Source organism: Elephas maximus, chromosome 9 (genome assembly GCF_024166365.1).
Source record: "Elephas maximus indicus isolate mEleMax1 chromosome 9, mEleMax1 primary haplotype, whole genome shotgun sequence".
NCBI lineage: Eukaryota > Metazoa > Chordata > Mammalia > Proboscidea > Elephantidae > Elephas > Elephas maximus.
Window position 1 is genome coordinate 74,746,857 of NC_064827.1, and position 24,161 is coordinate 74,771,017.

General features: G+C 39.3%; 1 protein-coding gene across 21 annotated transcripts in view; it reads right to left on the reverse strand.

Annotated features, from left to right (window-relative positions):
* Positions 1 to 24,161, reverse strand: part of DENND1A (DENN domain containing 1A) — a 568,035-nt gene that overhangs the window by 267,840 nt on the left and 276,034 nt on the right. For 20 of the 21 annotated variants that reach the window (XR_007518642.1, XM_049895683.1, XM_049895689.1 and 17 more), the window contains one exon: positions 19,957 to 20,067. Coding sequence is in view for 20 of the 21 variants with exons in the window: in XM_049895683.1 (XP_049751640.1) it covers positions 19,957 to 20,067 (111 nt within the window). In the remaining variant the exon portion in view is untranslated. The remainder of the gene's footprint in view (positions 1 to 19,956; positions 20,068 to 24,161) is intronic. The other variant, XM_049895674.1, reaches the window with a different exon arrangement.

Genomic DNA, 24,161 nt, shown 5'->3' on the forward strand with positions numbered 1-24,161 from the left:
CTTTGCAAAGTATTATTTTGTAGGAATAAATAGATGGATATATATGTCTGTGTGTGTGTTTAAATAAATACACACTCAACATCACATTTCACAGATAAGGAAACAGCCTCATAGGTGAAATAACTTGCCCAAGGTCACATAGCTAGTAAGTGACAGAACTGGGACTCATATCCAGGTCTGTCAGACTATAACGGCCATTGTATTTCCACAATGTATAAATTAACTATAAAATTTTTACTGAGTGCCTATTCTGTGCCATATACTTTGCTGAAGCTTCTGAATTTAAAAAAGATACTGTCCTGTGAGCAATACCAAATATGTACAAATGCATTTGCCTTGATGTTAACCCACACCCAGTACCATCGAAGATGACCAATTATCTACAGCAATGTACTAATAAAATAAAATAATCATTTTTAAAACAAAAACAGATCTGAGCATTTACTCGGAATTTACATTTAACTAAGGTATTGTACTGTCTTTAATCCACAGGAAATTCTAGACAAAGAAGTAATGATTATTATTCAAAGGGAAAGGTTTAAATCCCAGTTTGGAGACACATGTATATTCAAAAGTCTTGCTTTTTGTCGTGTTCTCTTTCATATATTTGCATGGAACCTTCCACTAACTGTCTTTGTGATCTGAGCAAGCCACCTCCTCTCCTGTGTCTCAATTCCCCTACATGAAAAATGAGAGATTGGACTACACAATCTCTGTTTCCCCTTCTAGCTTTGATGACTTCTAATTCCAGAGGAACTAGACATGAAGAATGCTCCTCCTCTGCCCATTTTACCTTCTGAGTCAGCCATAGTAAGTAAAACAGAGTCCATCTCTAAGCTGGCCTTGCTTTCTCACACCTGCAGCTACAAAGGCCCACCTTTAATTCATGTGCCCCCTAGGAACCACTACCTTTGAGCCACCCCGTTTCCATCACCTGACAGTGGAGAGCACAGCCTGCCTCCATGCTTGGCCCCTGATAATAGGAAGATCCCAGTGGTAGATGATCTTAGGTGCCCAAGGGCATGGGGCTAAAGACAGAGCTCCTCAAGGACAGACACCACATGCGATTCCTCTCCTTATCTCCTACTATGCCTGACACAGAGCAGGTGCTCAGAAGATGTTTAAGGAATGTTAAAATGTCTCTAGCTTAACATCATGAGAAATGGTAGGTGAGATTATCAGTCATTTAGCAAATTGCAGTTGCTCAATAAATCAAAACCAGAAGCTGTTTCTAAAAGATATCGAGATTCCAAATTCTACAAGCTGCAGATGACAAAATCAGATGGTCACACCCGGAACTCAGAATGTTACAAGATCAAGCTGACACCTGTTTCACAGGGTTAGAGGCATTTGGATTTCTCCTCTGAACCTAAACATCAGGAAACTGATAAAATGAAGAGTATAGAAAGAATTTAAGATTACTAACTTTAAAAACAGGCCATTTTTAAGTCCACTCATTTCAACCAAGGATCATCCTATATAGAACAGTTGTAGAAAATGTTGTGTGTCTTGGGAAAGTTGTTAGCTTTCCAATTTAAGAGCTGTTGTTGTTGTTAGGTGCCACTGAGTCAGTTCTGACTCATAGCGACCCTTTGTAAAAGAGATTGAAACACATCTGGTCCTGCACCATCCTTACATCATTGCTATGTTTGAGCCCATTGCTGCAGCCACTGTGTCAAACCATTTCCTTGAGGGTCTTCTTCTTTTTCCCTGACTCTTTACTTTACCAAGCCTGATGTCTCTCTCCAGGTACTGGTCCCTCCTAATAACATGTTCAAAGTACATGAGAAGTCTCGCCATTCTTGACTTTAATGAACATTCTGGTTATACTGCTTGCAAGACAGATTTTTTTGTCCTTCTGGCAGTCCATGGTATATTCAATATTCTTTGTCAGCACCATAACTCAAAGGCATCAATTCTTCTTTGGTGCTCCTTATTTACTGTTCAGCTTTTGCATGCATATCAGGCAACTGAAAATACCATGGCTTGGACACCTTAGTCCTCAAAGTAACATCTTTGCTTTTCAACACTTTTAAAGAGGTCTTTTGCAGCAGATTTGCCCAATATAGTATGTCGTTTGATTTCTTGATTGCTGCTTCCATGGGCTTTGATTGTGGATCCAAGTAAAATAAAATCCTTGACAACTTCAATCTTTTCTCCATTTACCATGATGTTGCTTACTGGTCCAGTTGTGAGGATTTTTGTTTTCTTTATTTTGAAGTGTAATCTTTACTGAAGGCTGTAGTCTCTGATCTTCATTAGTAAGTGCTTTAAGTCCTCTTCACTTTCAGCAAGCAAGGTTGTATCATCTGAATATTGCAGGTTGTTAATGAGTCTTCCTCTAATCCTGATGCTGCGTTCTTCTACATTTAGTCCAGCTTCTTGAATTATTTGCTCAGCATACAGATTGAGTAAGTATGGTGAAAAGATACAACCCTGACACACACCTTTCCTGATTTTAAAGCACACAATATCTCCTTGTTCTGTTCTAACAACTGCTTCTTGGTCTAAGAGCTAGATTCTTTTATTTCATTACAAGCCACCTCTGTATCATTAGAAAATAAGTAGTGCCATTATTCAAATGGTGTTGTGGTTTTTGTTTGTTTTTGATTTGCACTTATCCTCAAATGAAAAACTCACTATAAGATCAGCAAAAAGTTTTAAAATTCTGCGGAGACTCTGTAAGTTACCCTTCTAAAGGTATAAGAAAAACCTTTAATCATAAACTTCAGCTATGTTCAAGTTGTGTTTACTACATTTAGTGGAGAAAAGAGTTTTAGCATAAATTATCAAAAATCAAAGAACCCAAAAGGTGGTATTCTAGACAGGTGCCAGGCATGTGATATAGAAAGAAGGAAGAGAACAAAGCATATCCTGTTTTTTTTTTTTGGTAGTCAACATGTAGTGCTGTGTGTCTGCGTGGCGGGGGGAGGGGTGGGCAATCTTTCTTTAAGTCATTTCTCTTTTATTTTGGTGAATCTCATCCTACCTCTTATTTTTGGGCTGTCATCTGGGGAAAAAATAGGGGGAAAAAAAAAGCCCACAACATGGAGTCAAATAGAGTGCCTTTCCCTCAGAGAAATATCATCCAATCGAGGGGAAGCTTCTCTTTCCTATTTTTTTTTTTTTTTTTTAAGTTTTCAGCTACCTACTAGCTAGAGTAATTAGCCCAAGTTATTAAAAAAAAAAAAAAAGCCTAAGTTATTAGCCAGGGCAAAAGCTTTCATGCCAAGATTTGACACTTCAAAACATCAAAGCAACTAAAACTGCCAGAGAAAAGCTTTAGGTACTGAAGCAGAGACAGAAGGGTATGGTATGGTAAACTAAGCAAGGCCTATAGCACCATGCGTGAGGAAAGAAGAGCCTTTTCTTTAACACAGAAAAGAAAAAGGCAGGTTTATACTGGGAGTGATAACACTTCATTTAAAAACAGGGACTACAAGCATGCTGCCACTCCATTCTGTAACCAGGACAGACATTACTAACTGGTCATGGAGTCAGCCCAGAGCCTGATGATCCTCCTAACATGTAACCACTATCAATGGGCAAGAAAAATCTATTTGTCTCTTCAGGTTTACAATAAGTGGATATTTATATTTCTTTAAAAATATTTCCAAGATCATAATTTAGTTTTCACTAATGGATTTACACTATTGCTTTAATAAAGAATCCTTTTTCTAAAAGAAAGAAAGCGCAACTAAACATATAGCCACGAGTACCTATTGGTTAGGTATTCATACACAGAGAAGAGACTATGGAACCATTCAGGTAGTAGTAGTTAATGGAACTTTAGGAACAAATCCAAACTTAGAAAACAACGGTAAACTCAGGGTGATTAAAAGTCATACTATAATCACTGCCACCATCACTTATTTAGTGTTTACTATCTGCCAAGCACTGTTCTAAGTGCTTCACATATATTTAACTCATCTAATTTTCACAACAGCCTTATAAGGAAGGTAGCCTTATTGCCAGTATTTTACAGATGAGGAAGCTATGATGCTAAGAAACTTGTCCAAGGTCATAGAGTCAGAGGCAAAGCTAGGATATTAACCCAGCTCCTGAGTCTGTGCTCTTAGCTCTCATGAAACTGCCTCTGTGCTATGATCTGTTTTAATATGACAATTACTAAAGTTTTCACTATGTGCACACATCATGCCCCCAAGCAATTTAAACTATAGCCAGAAAGATCAAAATGCAAACAACCAACTTCAATGCAAAAGCATTATGAAAGAGGTGTTATAATAGAGGTTCAAGTGTGTTAGCATGTAAAGAAAGAATCATTAATTCTGCCTGGGGCAAGAATCAGGCCTGCTTCACAGAGACAGACCCATCAGGGCAGGGGCTAGAAGGAAAAAAACAGATAAGCTGCTAGTTCTCTTCCCTGTTGGAAGCCCAGCGAGAAGGTAATGGTGGGTCAAATGAATACAGTAGCTTCTTGGGTCACTCAAGCTCTATGTAGTGATGACTGTGGAGACTTGAAACAAGATATAACAATTTAGTCAATGACTATGTGACTAATTCAAAGTGGGCGGATATAGAAAAGCTAGTACTAGTTGCCATGACTATTTTCTGTTGCTTGGATTCATTCACCACCCACTATCACCAGTTATACTAATTAAAACTTTAGAACCCTTCCAGGATGTCTGTCATCCTCCTTGCTTCTCAAAGTCAAATCAGGTTTTATTGCCCCACAAGGGTGCGGTTCAGCATCAACTAACAATTTACTGAATAGGACTGAGTACTATAAGGTCCCTGGTTGGCATGAGTAATTTGTACTTGGCCACTATCCAAAAGGTTGGCAGTTTGAATCCACCCAGCGGCGCTGTGAAAGAAAGCCCTGGTGATCTACTTCAGAAAAGATTACAGTCATTGAAAACTCTACGGTGCACGGATTTATTCTGAAAAATATGACATTGCCATTGAGTCAGAACTGACTTGACAGCAATGGTTTGTTTGTTTTTCTTGTTGAGTACTATGTACCCAGCGGAAACCCTGGTGGAGTAGTGGCTAAGAGCTACAGCTGCTAACCAAAAAGTTGGCAGTTCGAATCCACCAGGTGCTCCTTAGAAGCCCTATGGGGCAGTTCTACTCTGTCCTATAGGGTGACTATGAGTCGGAACTGACTGGATGGCAATGGGTTTGGTTTTACGTGCCCAGCAGTGGGCTACATTCTTTCATATCTATGATCACTGGATCCTTTCGACAACCCTGAGGTAGGTATTAATGCTATCCCCATTACACAGAAAAGGGCAGAGAGGCTCAGAGAGGTCAAATAAACTTGCACAAGGCCACAGGGTTAGAAAGTGGCACTGGGAAAATTAAATACATGGCAGAGGCAGAAACTGAACAAAACCATACTAATTTGAAGTTTGGCACTCTCTCCTCCATCCTGTTGTCCTTTTTCTTTGGGAAAGGATACAATCAGCAGGGCTGTCTGACCTACCTAGCTGGTAGACTCTGTATAAATATCAAGGTAGCAGGAGAAAAAAAAAAAAAAGAATTTTAATAATATCTGTACCAACTAGTCCCCTGCACAGCCTAATCTCACATCATACTAGCTTGGGTAACCAAAGTAACCAAACTTTCGGCCTGCAGTAACAACAGAGGAAATTATGAGTCCTTGTTCCAGCTGACTTAGCAGATAGTTGGTGGTCAAATTTCTTCAATGAAAGCCACAGAAATGTCTGCCAAAGTGGGTCTATTTATATTGCTTTTCAAGAATACTAAGATGGCAGTGACTTGAAAATTACCCACTAGTACTTCCTTGATGGAAATTTAATTCAGGAGAGTCTTATTTAAAAAAACAAAAACTATCAGTCCTACAATCTAAAGAATATACAATTTACTTCACAAATTTACCACATTATTAAAATAATAAAACATGATTTTCTACGATGTTTTTAAGTGAAATGACTAAAAAGCACAAAAAGAAACATTACCTCTCCAGATCTATTTATTTATACACATACCCAAAATTACACTGGTGGACTCCATCAGTACCCAACATACTGAGAGTTCAGTTAGATTATACTTAGCTTTGTCCTTTGCCAGACTAGTAAAGGCCAAAATCAAAGTTCTCTCAAAGAGAACTATGAAAACAAAGAATTTTTTAAGGGTAGTCTGTACTTAACAATGTTTTCCAAACAAACTTCATTAGTCTTTATTATGTAATCTAAAAAGGAAAATGAGTCTAATGATACAAAGTAATAACAACCAAAGAATAAATATTATTTGTGTTTTGGAGAACCATCTATTGAATAGTTTCCCTAATCTAAATGTTTATCAATCATTTGGGCAACCTTAAAAAATATACATTCTGTGGTGGTGCCTAAGAACCTGTAATTTTCAACAAGTTCTCTGGGTGGTTCTAAAACAACTAATCCACAGATAAATACTTCGGAATCACTAGCAGCAGCACATCTACACAGAACTGCCAGAAATTCAAACCAGATTCAGAAGAGGACCTGGAACAAGAAATATCATTGCTGATGTCAGATGGATCCTGGCTGAAAGCAGAGAATACCAGAAAGATGTTTACCTGTGTTTTAGGGACTACACAAAGGCATTCGACTGCATGGGTCATAACAAATGATGGATAATATTTTGAAGAACGAGAATTCCAGAACATTTAATTGTGCTCATGAGGAACCTGTACCTAGAAAAAGAGGCAGTCATTCAAACAGAACAAGGGGTTACTGCATGGTTTAAAGTCAGTAAAGGTGTGCATCAGGGTTGTATCCTTTCACCATACTTATTCAATCTGCACGCTGAGCAAGTGATCTGAGAAGCTGGACTATATGAAGAAGAATGTGACATCAGGATTGGAGGAAGACTCATTAACAAACTGTGATATGTAGATGACACAACCTTGCTTGCTAAAAGTGGAGAAGACTTGAAGCACTTACTGATGAAGATCAAAGACTACAGCCTTCAGTACAGATTACAGCTCAACGTAAAACAAAAATCCTCACAGCTGGACCAATAAGGAACATCACGATAAATGGAAAAAAGATGGAAGTTGTCAAGGATTTCATTTTACTTGGATCCACAAAAAATGCTCACGGAAGCAGCAGTCAAGAAATCAAAGGACTTATTGCTTTCGGCAAATCTGCTGCAAAAGACCTCTTTAAAGTGTTAAAAAGCAAACAGGTCACTTTGAGGACTAAGGTCTGTCTGACCTAAGCCACGGTGTTTTCAGTTGCCTCATAGGCATGTGAAAGCTGGGCAATGAATAAGGAAGACAGAAGAAGAACTGATGCCTTGTAAGTATGGTGTTGGTAAAAAATACTGAATATACCACAGACTACCAGAAGAATGAACAAATCTGTTTGGAAGAAGTACAGTCAGAATGCTCATTAGAAGCAAAAATGGGAGACTTTGTCTCGCTTACTTTGGACATGTTATCAGGAAGGACCAGTCCCTGGAGAAGGACATCATGCTTTGTAAAGTAGAAAGTCAGCAAAAAAGAGGAAGACCCCTGTTATGGATTGAATTGTGTCCCCTAAAATTATGTCAACTTGGCTAGGCCGTGATTCCCAGTTTAGTGTGACTGTCCACCATTTTGTCATCTGATAGTATTTTCCTCTGTGTTGTAAATCCTGCCTCTATGATGTTAATGAGGCAGAATTAGAGGTAGTTATGTTAATGAGGCAAGACTCAATCTACAAAGTTAGGCTGTCTTCCACCCCAACCCCCATTCAGCTCAGTAATGAGGCTGCTCCTGAGGTTCACCCTTCAGCCAAAGATTGAACAGTCCTGTGGAACAAAACAAGACTAAAGGGACACATTGGCCCTGGGGCAGGGACTGGAAGGTAGGAGGGAACAGGACAGCTGGTAATAGGGAATGCAGGGTTGAGAAAAGAAAGTGTTGACATGTAGTGGGATTGTTAACCAATGTCATACAACAGTGTGTGTACTGTTTGATGAGAAACTAGTCTGTTCTGTATACCTTCATCTAAAGTTCAAAAAAATAAATAAAAATACCACTGAAAGGAAAAAAACAAAACAAAACAAAGTTAGGCTGTGTCTTCAATCTCTTGAGATATAAAAGATGGAAGTGAGCAAAGAGACATGGGGACCTCACGCCACCAAGAAACAAGAGCCAGCACATCTTTGGACCCAGGGTCCCTGTACTGAGAAGCTCCTCAACCAGAAAAGATTGATGACAAGGACCTTCCCCCAGAGCTGACTGAGAGAGGAAGCCTTCCCCTGGAGCTGACACCCTGAATTCGGACTTCTAGTCTCATAGGCTGTGAGAGAATACATCTCTTTGTTAAAGCCATTCACTTGTGGTATTTCTGTTACAGCAACGCTAGACGACTAAGACAACCCTCAATGAGATGGACCGACACAGTGGCTATAAGGATGGGCTCAAATACAGCAACAATTGTTAGGATGATGGCACAGGACCGGGCAGTGTTTCGTTCTCTTGTACACAGGGTCACTATGAGTCGGAATCGACTTGATGGCACTAACAAGAACAATCTGAATCCTGTGCCTAGTCCAAACAGGTGCTCAGTGTTTGTCAATGCAATGGGAGAAGAGGCAGGAAAGCTACCAGCTAATAGGGAAACTTCTGTTGGATAAAGCCATATAAATTTTATTACAAATTAAACTATTGATGTTCTATATTATAGTCTTTATGATATCTGAAGATTCTTCATTCTAGCTGAAGTACAACGTGAAAAAGAGAAAACCAACTCTTGCATAATTAAAAGAAGAACATAGCTCAAAAAGCGGTTAACTGTATTTACACAGAAAAACCACACAAATAAAACATACCAATCTTTTTTCCTACTTCCTGTCAATGGTAATTCCTTTCACTGATTTATTTTAAATAGTTTCTAATATTCTCCGAGCCACAATAAAATTTTACGTAACGGAGATTAAAGAGGCTACGCTACTTGAAAATTTGGCAGGAGATTCTGTATTTCATGCCACTTGATTGCATTTTTTTTTTTTAATTTTATTTATTTTGTTGCTGTTGTTGAAAATATACAAAGCAAAATATACACCAATTCAACACTTTCTACATGTACAATTTAGTGACATTAATTACATTCTTCAAGCTGCGCAACCATTCTCACCCTCCTCTTCTGAGTTGCTCCTTCCTCATTAACATAAACTCACTGCTTTCTAAGGTTCCTATCTAATTTTTCGAGTTGCTGCTGTTAATTTGATCCCATATAGATAGTTCTTAAAAGAGCATAATGTTCAAGGCAGATTTTTTTTTAACAGGTTAAGCTAAGCTATTACTGGGTTTTAAGGTGACTTCAGGAGTATTTTTGGTTTAAGGTTTAAAGATTATATGGGCACAATAGTTTCAAGGGTTCAGCCACCCACCATGGCTCCAGAAAGTCTAGAGTCCATGAGAATTTATAATTCTGTTCTGCATTTTCCCCCTTTTGATCAGGAATCTTTGATCAAAATGGTAGCAGGCACCATCCAGTTCTTCTAGTCTCACGGCAAAGGAGGCAGTTGTTCATAGAGGCAATGAGCCACACATTCCATTTCCTCCCTCTATTCCTGACTCTCCTTCCTCTGTTGCTCCACGTGAATAGCAACCAACTGTTGTGCCTTGGATGGCTGCTTGCAAGCTTTTAAGGCCCCAGATACTACACAACGAACTAGGAGGTAGAACAGAAGCATTGAACACATTATTAGCCCAATTAACTGGGATGTCCCATGAAACCATGACCCTAAACCTCTAAACCAAAGAACCAAACCCCATGAGCTGTGTGGTTGTACATAAGCACCCGAGGCAGCTACTTATATGCAGCTACTTTGTCATTAATACATATATGAAACAACTTTTGCCAATTCAACTTTTTATAGGCGTACAACTTATCGACAGCAAATTCAGTAATCAGCTGTGTAACCGTACACTTAATCAATGTGATTTTTCCATTACTTTTACTCTTCCCCCTTTCTCCCTTGTACCCTGGTAACCACTAATAAACTTTAGTGTCTATATATTTGCCTTTTCTTGTCTTTTTATATAAGTGAGTTTATACAATATTTGTCCTTTTGTGATTGGCTTATTTCACTCAGCATAATGTCTTCAAGCTCCATCCATACTGTAGCATGTATCTAGACTTCATTCTCCTACTGGCTGAGCTGTATTCCATTGTATGTATGTACCACATTTTGTTTATTCATTCATCTGTTGATGGTCATTTAGGTTATTGTGAATAGTGCTGCAATGAGCATTGGTGTACAAGTCTCTTTTTCAGTCTCTGCTTTCAAATCTTTTGGGTATATACCGAGGAGTGGAATTGCTGGGTTATAGGATAGTTCCATTTTTAATTTTTTGAGAAACCACCACACTGTTTTCCACGATGGATAAAGGTTGCAACTTCCAGACAGCCTTGCCAATGTTTGTTATTTTCTCGTTTTTTTATATTACCCATCCTAGTGGGAATGAAATGGTATCTCATTGTGGTTTGATTTGCATCTCTCTGATGGCTACCACTTGACTGTATTTTGTTAAGGATTTCCCTCTTCACCAAATGGGTTAGTTTTCTTCTCACTTCTTTAAAGAAACTTCATAGGTTGTTAGTGTGAACTAGGTTACTCTCTCTCTTTTTTTAACACATAAAAGATGAACAAACAAATCATTTGATTATTTATTTTTTAAATAGAACACTAAATTTAGTCTTAGAGCTTTCTGTTTGGTAAGTTTCCAGTTCCAAGGTCTTGGCTTCTCTTGAGCACAGTTTGAAACAAAATAACACAGTTTGTTCCTGTGGCTGGAACATGCAGAGTGGAGTGTGCAGGCAAAGAGGCCCTGGCTCTGGTCCAATATTTCAAACCCATCTTAAACCGCTACTCTCATCTCTGCTTCAAGGGCTGCGGATAAGCAAACAGGATTAGTTATTTCTGGTCCAGAAGAACTAGAAAAGCTTTACACACATCTTTCAGGTAGCCAACCCACTTCACAGGCTGGCATAGTCATGCCCAGGTGGAATTCAGAAGGAAAGAAGTAAAAATGAAGCCACATCTGGAAAATTCCCTAGTCCACAAGTTGGCTCTTCCTTAGGTCACAAGAGCAGATGGTGCCAAGACAGTGGATGCTGTTAGTGAGGGTGGGTGGGACAGGACGGGGACAACACTGGGAAGGTATTCACCCCTTCACTTGTATACTGAGCATCTACTAAGGGCCAGACCAGAGGGGTACTGGTAGGAAGACAGAAGTATCACCCACTACTCTTCAGGACACCCGTGCCCAGGTCCTGTCAAGTCCCACGTTCTCTGGGACTAATTTTTGTTTACCTAGTTAGAAAGAAACTGATAGAGAGAAGATATTAGGTTTTCCACTACCCCCGACCCCGACCCACAGGAAAGTAGTTCTTTTCACAGTTAGAAGTAGCATAAATAATTGGGTATGGAGGCTCAATTAATTAGATAATGATGGTCTTACCACTAAACCATGCTTCCTTCCTAAGAACTGGTTTTAAAAAGCATTTGCTGAATATAACAAATATACATTCTTTTGGAAAATAAATATGCCTTTGTAGCCAGACCCTGAGTGGTACAAATGGTTAATGTGCATAGCTGCTGACTGAAAGGCCGGAGGTTCGAGTCTACCCATAAGAAAAAAAGAAAAAAAGAAAGGCCTTGTGATCTACTTCCAAAAATCAGCCATCGAAAACTCTATGGAGCACAGTTCTACTCTGGCACACATGGGGTCACCATGAGTCAGAGTCAACTTGATATCAACTTATTGTTTTTTTGGTCACCATTTAACCAGACGTTATTACGTTTACAACTTCTTGCAGTACCTCTAAATTATGGGGGGGAGGGGGGATTAGGGCCAAGATAAACAGTGAGTGGAAGGAAAGTCAGTACATAAACCCAGTGAGCTACAGTGAGTTAGTGTCATGGATTGAATTGTCTCCCCCAAAAAATATTCGTCAACTTGGTTAGGCCATGATTCCCAGTATGGTATAGTTGTCCTCTATTTTGTGATTATAATTTTATGTTGAGAGGATTAGGGTGGGATTGTAATGCCACCCTTACTCAGGTCACCTCCCTGATTCAAGGTAAAGGGAATTTCCCTGGGGTGTGGCCGGCACAACTTTTTATGTCTCAAGAGATGAAAGGGAAGCAAGCAGAGAGTTGGGGACCTCATACCACCAAGAAAGCAGCATCAGAAGCAGAGCGCATCCTTTGGACCTGGGATCCCTACACCTGAGAAGCTCCTCGACCATGGGAAGATGGAGGACAAGGACCTTCCTCCAGAGCCGACAGAGAGAGAGAGCCTTTCCCTGGAGCTGATGTCTTGAATTTGGACTTTTAGCCTACTTTACTGTGAGGAAATAAATTTCTCTTTGTTAAAGCCATCCACTTGTGGTATTTCTGTTATGGCAGCACTAGATGACTAACACAGTTAGGGAAGCCCTGCCCTGGGAACACAGCAACGCTGTGCTCCAGGCAGTGCTACAGTGCAAGTGTGGCTGGGAGACAGCTAAGTCTAACATGTGCAGACAGAATGCAAAATTAATCTGAGCAGTGTTCAGGGAGATGAAGCTTTGGTTGGGGAGGTCTGGAGGTGGGAGGTACGCCAGTTAGAAAGTCACATAGCAGTCTTCTGTTTCTAGAGCCAGGCACGTAGAAAGTATTCACTAAATCCTAGACATGCATTCAGTGGCAAAGGATGGGCTGAGGTTCTCTTTGTCACTTTAGATCTATGTTCAACAGAATCACTCCAAGAATATTTCTCTGGCTATAAGCATCAAACAACTCATGACAAATGGGTTTTAATCTCATTTATATTGCTCATCTTAGATAAGGTACTTCAGCTTGCTCATCTGCAAGAGGAAAATAAAACCAGCTAGCTCTTAGGGTTGCTGCAAGAACTAATAATTAAAAAAATATATATATATAATATATATATATACGGCGATAGCAGTGCCTGGCACATGGTAGGTGATGCAAAAAGATTAATTGTAAAAGAATTAAAGAAAGGTATAGGGAAGAACTGGGCTTTTTCAGGCACGAAACTTTCCTACAAGGTATTAAGCCTAAATCTAAGTACTAAGGGTGTCCTACACACGCATTCCACAGATGCTGTCAAAGCTCCTCTTTCATAGTCTTGAAGCTATCTACAAGCTACTCAAGAAACTCTTCTTAATTTGGTTCAGTGTATCTTTTAGGCTCTTTGTAAGAATTTTTAAATTCCCTCAGTGGGATGGATATTGCTAACAAGGGGCTTCTAGCTCTCGTGACAGTTTCCACAGAAAGGGAACTAAAAATAGCTTGAGCAGTGGCACCCAATAAACATAACCTGGTCCCCAAGGCAACTACTTTGAAGGGATTAAGATTCATTGATTAGTGTGTATAATTCCTGTGCGTCTCTCCCTTTTCTGAAGCCACAGCCTCCCTTTCCCTGACCTGTTTGCATGTCCATCTTTCCCATGGGCTACAACGTGACCTTGGGTAAGTTGCTCCATCTCTCTGTGTGGATGGGCTCTTCTGTAAAATGGGAATAATACCAATCTTCTAGCAGTGCTGATGCAATTACATATTATCTTTACAAAGGTCTTATTTTAGCCCTACCTGCTGTCCACAGGAGTTACCAGAAAGCAAGCTCTGATACGAACACAAGGAAGAAAAAAGGGGCCTTTGTGCTACAGAAATCATACTGAAGCATTTATATTAGAGAACAAGAGTTAGTTAAGCCTTCCCTATCCATCACTTATAAAGAAAAACAATCAATATACATTAACCGAACAAAGAGAAGAAAAACCATATTTTTCTTATACAAAATATCATAGTGTTATTGACCGAAAAACCCTGAAATGTGTATTACCTAACTCTGAACTAAATATTGCTGTTTGTCTCTATTGACGCACAGTCATTTTTACAGAAGACAGCACTCTGGAGTGTTCAACAGCTTTTATCTTTCAGGTGCTTGATGGCTTTGAGGAGCATTAAGCCTACATCTTATCAAACAAAATTGAGAAGAATGTGGCTTGTCAAGGTATTACAGGTCACATCTGGATTTGTCAAGAGAGGGTCACCAGAGAACCTCAGGCTAAAATTGCCTTTGCATCCACCCCTGCAATCTAAAAGATAATGATGAACCACCACTGAGAAATTAAAGGACAATTGGAAAACTTTTTAATTCTGAAATTGGAAACGTCCTAAAAAAAAAGGCTTAAGTAAAACTGATGTCTGCTCAGCTAGTTTTTTCTCATAGAAATTGCACATAACTTATCAGGAGCCCTGGTGGCTCAGTGGTTAAGAGCTCAGCTACTAACCAAAAGGTTGACAGTTCAAATCCATCAGCGGCTCCTTGGAAACCCTATGGGGCAGTTCTACTCTGTTGTATAGGGTCACTATGAGTCAGCCTCCACTTGATGGCAACAGGTTTTGGTTTTGATCACCATGTACCAATTGCATGTGAGATATAAAGAGAGCCCCCTAAAAAGATTTCTATCATCAAGCAGTAAAATTTAGGATTCAGATAAGAATCAACTATTTGTTTAAAAAAAAAAAACAACTGTTTTTTTTAAAGTCCAAGTGATACATGTTTATAGCTTAAAAACAAACCAATAGTACTAAAGACTTATATTGAAAGCAGCAATCCATATAGTAATTCTCCTCTCCCCTGAATCAAGGGAATCACATTTAACACAGAATTTACCTCCTTATTTCTAATGAACTGTTTCCTGATTTTCACATTTCAAACACTACAATGTGACCTCTAATTGGCACTGGGTAATGTACACGTTATTAGTTTATTACCAGACATATATACAGTGCTTGCTATGTGCCAGGCCCTGTTCTAAGAGCTTTCTTTATAAGTGCACTAACTCATTGTTTTAATTTTACTTGACCTAGAAGTCACTGGTGAAGTGCAAATAGGTTGTTTTTGTAAAGAGGTGGGAGCTATATCCCATCAGAAGACCAAGGAAAGGATGAGAAGGCAGAAATTAGGCAGTAAATAGAGGAAACTCTCTTGAGGAATGTCGTTATAAAGGGGAGAAGTGGAATGCTAGAGGGGTGTGGGTGAAGGACGTTTTATTTATTTATTTTAATTTGAGGATACAGTATCATATTAGAAGGGCTCTTAAGAATGTGCCAGTAAACCAAAGAACCAAACCTGTTGCCATCAAGTCGATTCTGACTCATAGCGTGACCCTATAGGTTAGAGTACAACTGCCCCATAGGGTTTCCAAGGAGCACCTGGTGGATTTGAACTGCCGACCTTTTGGTTAGCAGCTATAATGCTTAACCACTAAGCCACCAGCTTTCCACAAAGAAGAAAAAATAACAATGTAAGTAAGAAGAGCTCGTTGCTGGAGCAATTTCCACTAAAGTGTCATTTCTCAAGAAGACATTGGTTGGCCATCCGATCTAAAATTGCAGTCCCTGCTACCTCACCACTCCCCATCTGGTCTCCTTTGCTGCTTTATTTTATTTCTTAGTGCTTATCATTAGCTACTATACTATATATTTTACTTGTTTATTGCCTCTCCTACTAGAATGCAAGCTCCATGAGGATACGGATTTTTGCCTGTTTCGTTCTCAGTATCCCCAGTGCCTACAACAGTGACACATAATATTTATTAGATGAGCAAAGTAAATGAATGAAGTTAGGCAGACAAGCAAAGTGAGTCGCTCTAGATAGGACAGACAGTGCACCCACAAGAGAAAATGATAGCATAGGAAACGATACAAGGTTGATAGATATGGTGGGGGGTTGTGATGTTCTCTTCTAAGGGCTTTCGTTGAATAATATAGAACTTTAGGTTAGAAATCATTTTTCCTTAGAAGTTTATGACACTGTTTCATTGCCTTTTGGTTTTTAGAATTACTGTTGCAAAGTCTGATACGATTTTGATTCTTAGCCATTGTAAGAACTACTGTATCTCTATACCTAATATTTAAAATTATATGATAAAATGGCTTGGTATCTTCTTAACTTTCTAAAAATTCTGAAACATATGCACATATATGCAACTTTCAAAGAAAAAAATTTTAAGAATCCAAAACATACCACCTAGCTCAGGGGTAGGTAAACTAAACTATAATAAAGCTTTGTTGGAACACAGCCACATTCATTAGTTTACCTTTTGTAAAGCAAAAGGTCAGGGTTGAGTAGCTGCAACAGGGATTATACAGCCTGCAAAGCCATACTTACTATCTGGCCCTTTACAGGAAAGCGCTGCACCCTGACCTAGTTTAAGGCAGAAAACAGTGGAAACGTAATACAGTGCTTTTGAAGTCTGCTCTGAGTGCCTCTTCTCAACTATACTCCTTACCCTCCCTAAGAGAAAACCACCACCTAAATTTTGTGTTGTTTCTTTTTTTTTCTTTGAAGTTTGTATAATTACTAATTACTTGATTACTAATGTAGCTGAACATCTTTCTCATATATTTATTGGCCATTTGGGCTGATACCATTTCTATAAATTGAATGACCTTATTAAATTTTTTTATATCTTCTTGAGTCACTTTTAGTAGATTAAATTTTTCTGTCAATTTCACCAAAGTTCTCAAACACTGGTAAAAAGCTGATAATAGCATTTTCTTACTATTTTCAAATTTCTGCTGCATCTGCTCTTTGTGTGTGTAGATTTATTTCTTTATTTCATTTTAGTTTAGGGAAGGAGCAGAGATGATTTTGTGTGCTTAATTCACTATATTTACCTGGACAAATTCACTACATTTATCTGAACAAAATCATATGAAAGATATATTCTTCCTTATCTATAAAATGGAGGTAAATAACAGAGTCTACCACAAACTGTTGTCATGAGGATTAAAACAATTAATAGATGCAAAGCGTTTAGGACAGTGCTTGGCACATATTAAGGGCTCAAAAACAATATGGTTCCATTATAGGTAGTTCTCTCATACTGAGATGATATTTTATTTTTGTTTGACTACAGTGTAATAATTCAAAGCAACAGTAACTGGTTATGGACTAGACTCTTTCCAATGTACTCTCATTCCATTTGGCCCTATAGCGGCAATGATAAATCTGGGTAGCAATACTCTCATTCTGAAAAGTCAGTTTAGGTATTCAAGCCCTGAGATTATCAAATACACTTGTGGATTAAAATAAAATACAAAACAAAGCAATGGCATAGCACATAGTAGGTGATCAAAAAATTGTGAGTTCTTAACAAGAAGCTAACAATAACCAATGAAATAATAAAATAATGATTATGATTAAAAAAAAAACAAAGAAAACTTTAATGGCCTCACAACATTTTCATTATTTAAAAAACAAAACAAACCCATTGCCGTCGAGTCGATTCCGATTTCGACTCATAGCGACTCTATGGGACAGAGTAGAACTGCCCCACAGCGTTTCCAAGGAGCACCTGGTGGGTTCAAACTGCCGACCTTTTTGGTTAGCAGCCATAGCTCTTAAGAACTACATCACCAGGGTTTCCACTTTCATTACTCCCCTCCCCCAGTGCCGTCGAGTCAATTCCAACTCAGAGCGACCCCATAGGACAGAGTAGGACTGCCCCATAGAGTTTCCAAGGAGCGCCTGGTGGATTCGAACTGCCGACCCTTTGGTTAGCAGCCGTAGCACCTGTTATTCATAGGTAACACACTGCTGATTATATCCACCGGGCCTTTATTAAGGTAATTCCCACTATAAAAAGGTTCTTCTACCTCTCTACCCATTGCATCTACGTCTCTAAGTCTTGGGCATATAAATGGCCATCATTTACTAAATCTTTTTTTTTTTTCCTTGATGGCTATTTAGAGAATGCCAGCCATTCCATTCCCAGTTAATTTCTGTATGTAAGTTTCACCCCGGAAGAAAAAAAAATTGTAAACAGATATTAAACTTTAATTAATAATATACATACTTAATGATTTAGGGAGGAGTTTTTATACCAATGTGGTGGTGCAGTGGTTAAGAGCTCAGCTGCTAACTAAAAGGTCAGCAGTTCAAATCCACCAGCCGCTTACTGGAAACCCTATGAGATAGTTCTACTCTGTCCTATAGGGTCACTATGAGTCTGAATCGACTCGACAGCAATGAGTTTGGTTTTTGGTTTTTGTTTTTAATACAGGTGTCAGGGAGCCTTGGTGGAGCAGTGGTTAAGTGCTTGGCTACTATAGGTCGGTGGTTCAAACTCACCATTTCACAGAAGAAAGATGTGGCAGTCACTGCCATAAAGATTTACCGCCTTGGAAACCTTATGGGGCAGTTCTATATGGTCTTTGTCCTGTAGGATAGCTGTGAGTCAGAACTGACTCGATGGCACTGGGTCTGGTTTTGAGGTACAATGATGTCAGTAAGCCCTGGTGGTACAGTGGTTAAGTGCTCGGCTGCTAAGCAAAAGGTCAGTGGTTTGAACCCACCAGTTGCTCCACAGGAGAAAGACGTAGCGCTCTGTTTCTGTAAAGATTTACAGCATTGAAAAGTCTATGGGGCAGTTCTACTCTGTCCTATAGTGTCACTATGAGTCAGAATCAACTCAACGGCAATGTGTTTGTTTTTTTTTTTGTTTGTTTGTCTGTTTTATGCTGATGTCTGCAATTCACTTTGAAATGCATTATAAAATAAGATGAATTGATGGACGGTACAAGTATAGGTGAGACAAATACGTGATAAAGCAAGCACAGTAAAATGTTAATGGTAGAATCTAGATGAAGTGTATGGATGTCCACTGTAAAACGCTTTCAATTTTCTGTAATGTTTGACAATTTTCATTATAAAATATAGGGGAAATATAGATTCCTTTACAAAGCAAGAAAAAAACTAAAATAAAAAATATGAAAAATATTTATATTATACATATTGCAAAACTTATTATAATAAATAATTCATTCCAATTTATAAGGAAAACATCAAAACCCCTATAAGATAAATGGGAAGAGATATTAAAACACGAGTGAAATAAACCTACGCAAAAGTATTCACAGTTATCGGTAATCAAAGAAATTCAAATGAAAGCAAACCTGAAATACCATTTTGTATCTATTTTATCAGCAAAATTAAAACACACGTGAATGAACATGCACACAGTTACAGCAAGGTTGCAGTGAAAATGAGTCAGTCATACACAGCCGGTAGCATTCATTGCCCACGAGCACAGCCTGTTTGGGAAGCAATCTGGCAGCACATTAAGTCATAGTGCTGGTCAAGTCCTCTGACCTAGTAGTCCCATTCCTTAAAATGTGAACTACATAAGTGAAAAGAAGATAAAAGGTGTTCACTGCAGTATTAACTATTAAAGGAATAAACCATGAACAACATAAATGGCCATCAAGAGAAAAAAAGATTTAGTAAATGATGACTGTGATGGATTGAATTCTGTTCCCAGAAAATATGTACTGAAATCCTAACCCTTATACCTGTAAATATGACCCTGTTTGGAAACAGGGTTTTTCTTTTTGTTATGTTAACGAGGTCATTACCAGAGCAGGGAGGGTCCTAAATGTAATCATTTTTGAATTATAAAAAGAGTAGAACAGAGAGACACACAGGCGGAAGACAGATGCCAAGGAATGACAAGGAACTCCTGGGGCTACTGGCAAAAAAGGACCCTCCCCTAAAGTCAATGCCCTGATATGGACTTCTAACCTCCAAAACTGTCAAGACAATAAATTCCTATTCTTTATACTCACTTATGGTACTTTGTGTTGAAGCAGCACTAGATAACTAAGACAATGACACGTCAGTATAATGGAATATGATATAAACATTTTCAAATGACGATGGAAGCTTATGGGGACATATATAAAACACTTTAACACACGATCAAGTGGACTCTTTACAAATGATTGTGAGACTGTACGAATAAATGAAATGTACATTGGCACCATAAAGGAACATGAACAATTAATGAAAATGACATGTTATATATGAGGGAACTGTGGCTGATTTCTTTTTCTAAAATTTTCTTCAATCTGCCGATACATCTTTCGATTAAAATAAAATCATTAAAAAGCCCGACTCACAGACTGTCTACTCACAGTGCTGAGCTTGCTGCAAATGATGAGTATCCGGCGTTCGTAGAGCATACTGGCGTACAGATGCAACATGTTGTTTACATCCACAGCCACAAAATATTCTGTCAGGTTTCTCTAGGAGGAAGAAGAAGGGAAGGTTTGTGGCTGATTTTGTTTGTTCTCATTACAAATGAGTATCTAATAAAAGCATGAGACACAGAAAATAATCAGAAAGAATACTTTCTTCTTTCGCTGTCTATTCTTTCTAACATGACAGGCTGAGTATCAGTCATGTATAAAGTCATGAAATGTAAAGTGAGAAGGGCCCTTTGAACAAAGCAGCCTGGGCAATTACATCTTTGGGTGCTGATTACAGTTTACAGCATGAAGTCATCTCAAGCACCGTGTATGTGCATCACACCAGTTCTGCAGGGTAAGCAGGACAGGAATTCTGCGGTCTTACAAATGAGCAAACCAAGGCTCGGAGAGATTTGCCAAGATCAACCAGTCTAATAAATGATGAAGACAGGACTGTGGCTCAGATCTTCTTCTGATCCCAGGTCCCAGAGCCTTCCCAATGTACTGTGCTGTACATTTAAGCAAAAGAAAAGTACCCAAGCACCAAAATGCTTCTGGCACAGAGCCTATTTCTGTCCAATAGATCCTACCGCGAAAGCCACGCAAGCTCCCCCTCCTGCCCTCACTGCCAGTTTACATGCTCTAAAACAGCTTGGCCAGAATTAAAGCAATTTCAGAGATGTACAATTTCCAGGATTTCACTCAAAAAGCAAAAGGAGAGAAGAAGAAGTAAAAGACAAGCAGCAGCAAGTTGTGACAAAGCAGTGTTTTAACTAGCTTTTTTCTATAGCCTGGGCTTTAGTCTTCTAATTAGTACTACAGATTGGTACTCTTCAGATTTCGGGGAAAAAAATGTAATGTGTTTCATTTCTGCACCCCTTTCTATACCCACCTGACTTTAATAATACACATGAATATGCTAATTTCTTCAGTGTTATAGGTTTCAATGTCACACAATACAATCCTCTGAAAATGAAGGAGGTTGGGGAGGGAAGGAATGCTATTGCCAGGGGTTTCAGTTTATAATGAGTACAGATCCGTAACCCACAAACTCAAGTAAACCAGGTGGATTTTATATGCAAAGTAGCACAAAGTGCTTTTCAACAATATTATGGGTTGGGAATAAGAATGGGCATTTATCTTATGATTTATTATGGTTTGACTGTAGTACCAGGTTAACCATTGACCTTTATAAATAAAGAGTGAGTGAATTAAGAGCTCCACATATTGATTGCCTAACAAGTGCTAGTCACTGTATGTGTAATCTTTGTACGTGTAATCTTATGCAATCTTCACAAAAATCCAAAGAAATGCAGTCTTGGAGAGGGTCAGTAACGGGTGAGATCAGAATCTGGACTCAAATCTGATCCCACAGCTATACACTTTCCCTTACATGTCACTGTCCCTCTTAAATATTTTTAAACATCTACAATGTACAAGGCTTTACATGTATTATTTTAGTTCATCTTGAAACCACACCTTAAGCTAGGTATTATTAGCCCTATATGCAGATGGGGGAAACCCTGGTGGTGTAGTGGTTAAGTGCTACAGCTGTTAACCAAGAGGTCTGCAGTTCAAATCCACCAGGCGCTCCTTGGAGACTCTATGGGGCAGTTCTACTCTGTCCTATAGGGTCGCTATGAGTCAGAATCGACTCGACGGCAGTAGGTATACAGATGGGACCTCGTGATGCAGTGGTTAAACACTCAGCTGCTAACTCAAAGGTCGGTGGTTCGAACCCACCAGCTGTTCCATGGAAGAAGAATGTGGCAGTCTGCTTCTGTAAAGACTTACAGCCTTGGAAACCCTATAGGGCAGTTCTACTCTGTCTTATAGGATCAGTATGAGTTGGAGGGCACTGGGTTTGATACAGATAAGAAAACAGGGGCACAGAGAAGTAATTAGACCAGGGTCACATAGTAAGTCCTTAAGGCATGACCCAGGCCTGGGCTCTTTATACCACTCAAAAATGGAAGCTAAAAATCATATTTGGAATAAGAAAGCACAGCCTAGGAACAAAGCAGGATCAATGTATGTCTAAAGAAAGAGGAAAAAAATTTGGTAAAAAGTATGGTTACCCCATAATTATTGAGTAATCCTTATATGCTAGGCAATACTATACCTGCATTGTCTCTAACTTTCTCAACCACCCTGTGAGATAGGCATTATCATCTCCATTATATAAATGAGGAAAATTAGGCTCAAGAAGGTTAAGTTGTCTTCCAAAAATCACCTAGGTAGAAAGGCCGGAGTTCAGTTTCAAAACCAAGTCTTCTGAATTGAAAACTCCGCCTTAACCACCACACCAACTTGCCTCTCAACAAACTTGATGAAAAACAAAGCAAAACACAACAAAAAATGACAGGCAGCCTGGATTAGTACACAAGCGCATCTCTTGCTGGCTGGACTGAGGAGTGCTGAGCTAATGATGTCAGGGTGGGGTTTGCTCTGAAGACAGTGACATGGCAGAGCTCTTCCTGCAAACAAAAACAGGAGGCCTCAACTGAGCATTTCAGTAAAATCTTAACTGCTGATGAATTACATGAATTTTTCCTTTAGGAGAGGATGGAAGTAAAAAGAAAATAGAAATGAGGAGCTTAAAGAAGGCCAGAAAGCCCATTAGCACTTTTGACAGATCCAAAGATAACTCTGAAGCCACCAAAGCATGGCCTCAAGAGTCTGCCAAGAAGCTCCACGCTGGGTAGAAATATGTTACACAGCTTGCCGTCCAAATAGGGAGACACAGCGTCAGAGACAAATCCTGCGCCTTATTTTGGTGAGAGGAAGAAAAAAAAATCACAAGGATACTTTCAGCGAGGGGGGAAGGAACATCTCTGAAAAAAAAAATACCACTTGGTGAAGGTATAGCCCCCCATCCCGAATGAGGTTCTAGGGGACCCTGGTGGTGGTTCCAAAAACTCTACACAGGTATGTTAAAAATATGTAACATTTAGCCAAATTCTCTCTAAACTGTCATGTACTTTTTTTGGTATTTCTCATCCCATCTGTGCTGATTACCAAGATATTTGTGTCTAAACAGAAGCTGTCTTTCTTATCTGCTTCCTCCCCTGCCTCTTTCCTTCTAGGATACCACCCGACTGAGCAGGTGGGAGTGGGTGGCAGTGGCAACAGCCCTGGGAACCTCACTCAGCTGCGGGAGCACCGGTGGGGTAGAGAGGGCCTTTGGGCGCAGCTAGCTGTAGGGAGCACTTATAGCTCCCACCAAGCTGAACGCAGAAGAAAACTCCCTGGAGGGATCCCCCCAGTTTAAGTAGCCAGTAGCCTGAGTCACTCCAGTCCTCTATTTCTCACACCTGCCATGCCTTTTCACATCCCCAGGCCTTTATCTCTGCTGTTTCCTCTGCCTAGAATGTTCTTCTTTTCCTTGAGAATATCCACCTAACTTTTCAGGACTCGGCTTACATGTCAACTCCTCCTGGAATGCTTCCCCAACTCCCCATTCTTCAAACTCTCCTTTGTGCTTCTGCATCAGTTTGTCCCCATCTTACGACTACTCAGTTATAACTATATTTTTGCTACTAGACTGAGGTCTCTTTGGGTAAAAAAATGTATCCCACCATCTAGCAGTTTGATGAAGGAATGAATCAGTGAGTGGAGGAAGCAACTGACTGATGATGCCTTGTCCTTAGAGTGTGAGAAATGTGACATAATAAGAAATGTACCAGCCTGGAAAAGGGACAATGTGGTATATTAGGAAGAACATAGCATTTGACTTCAGAAAGCATGGGTTTGAGCCTAGTGAAGTAATCAATTACTTATTAATGGTGAAGGTCCATAGAGAAAGTACTGATGCTGGAGACTGCACAAAACCAAAACAAAAAAAAAAACAAAAAACCCAAACCCGTTGCACAAAGGCAGGTAAAATAGCTGGGCGGGTAGCTTTTTAAGGTCTCTGTGTTACATTTATTAAAAGTGTAAATAAATAGGTGGTTTGCTCATGGGGTAACTGTGGGAACTGTATATAGAAAAGCAGGTGTTCGTTTCACAACCAGGTCAGTTATGTTTCTCAGATGGGTAAGATCAGAGTGCAGGGAGGTGAGGAGAAGGAGAAGAGAAAGCTTCCATGGCAAGTTGTCCTAGGAGAAGACTGCAGACAGAACATACTGTGAGCTTAAATTTGTAAGACACAG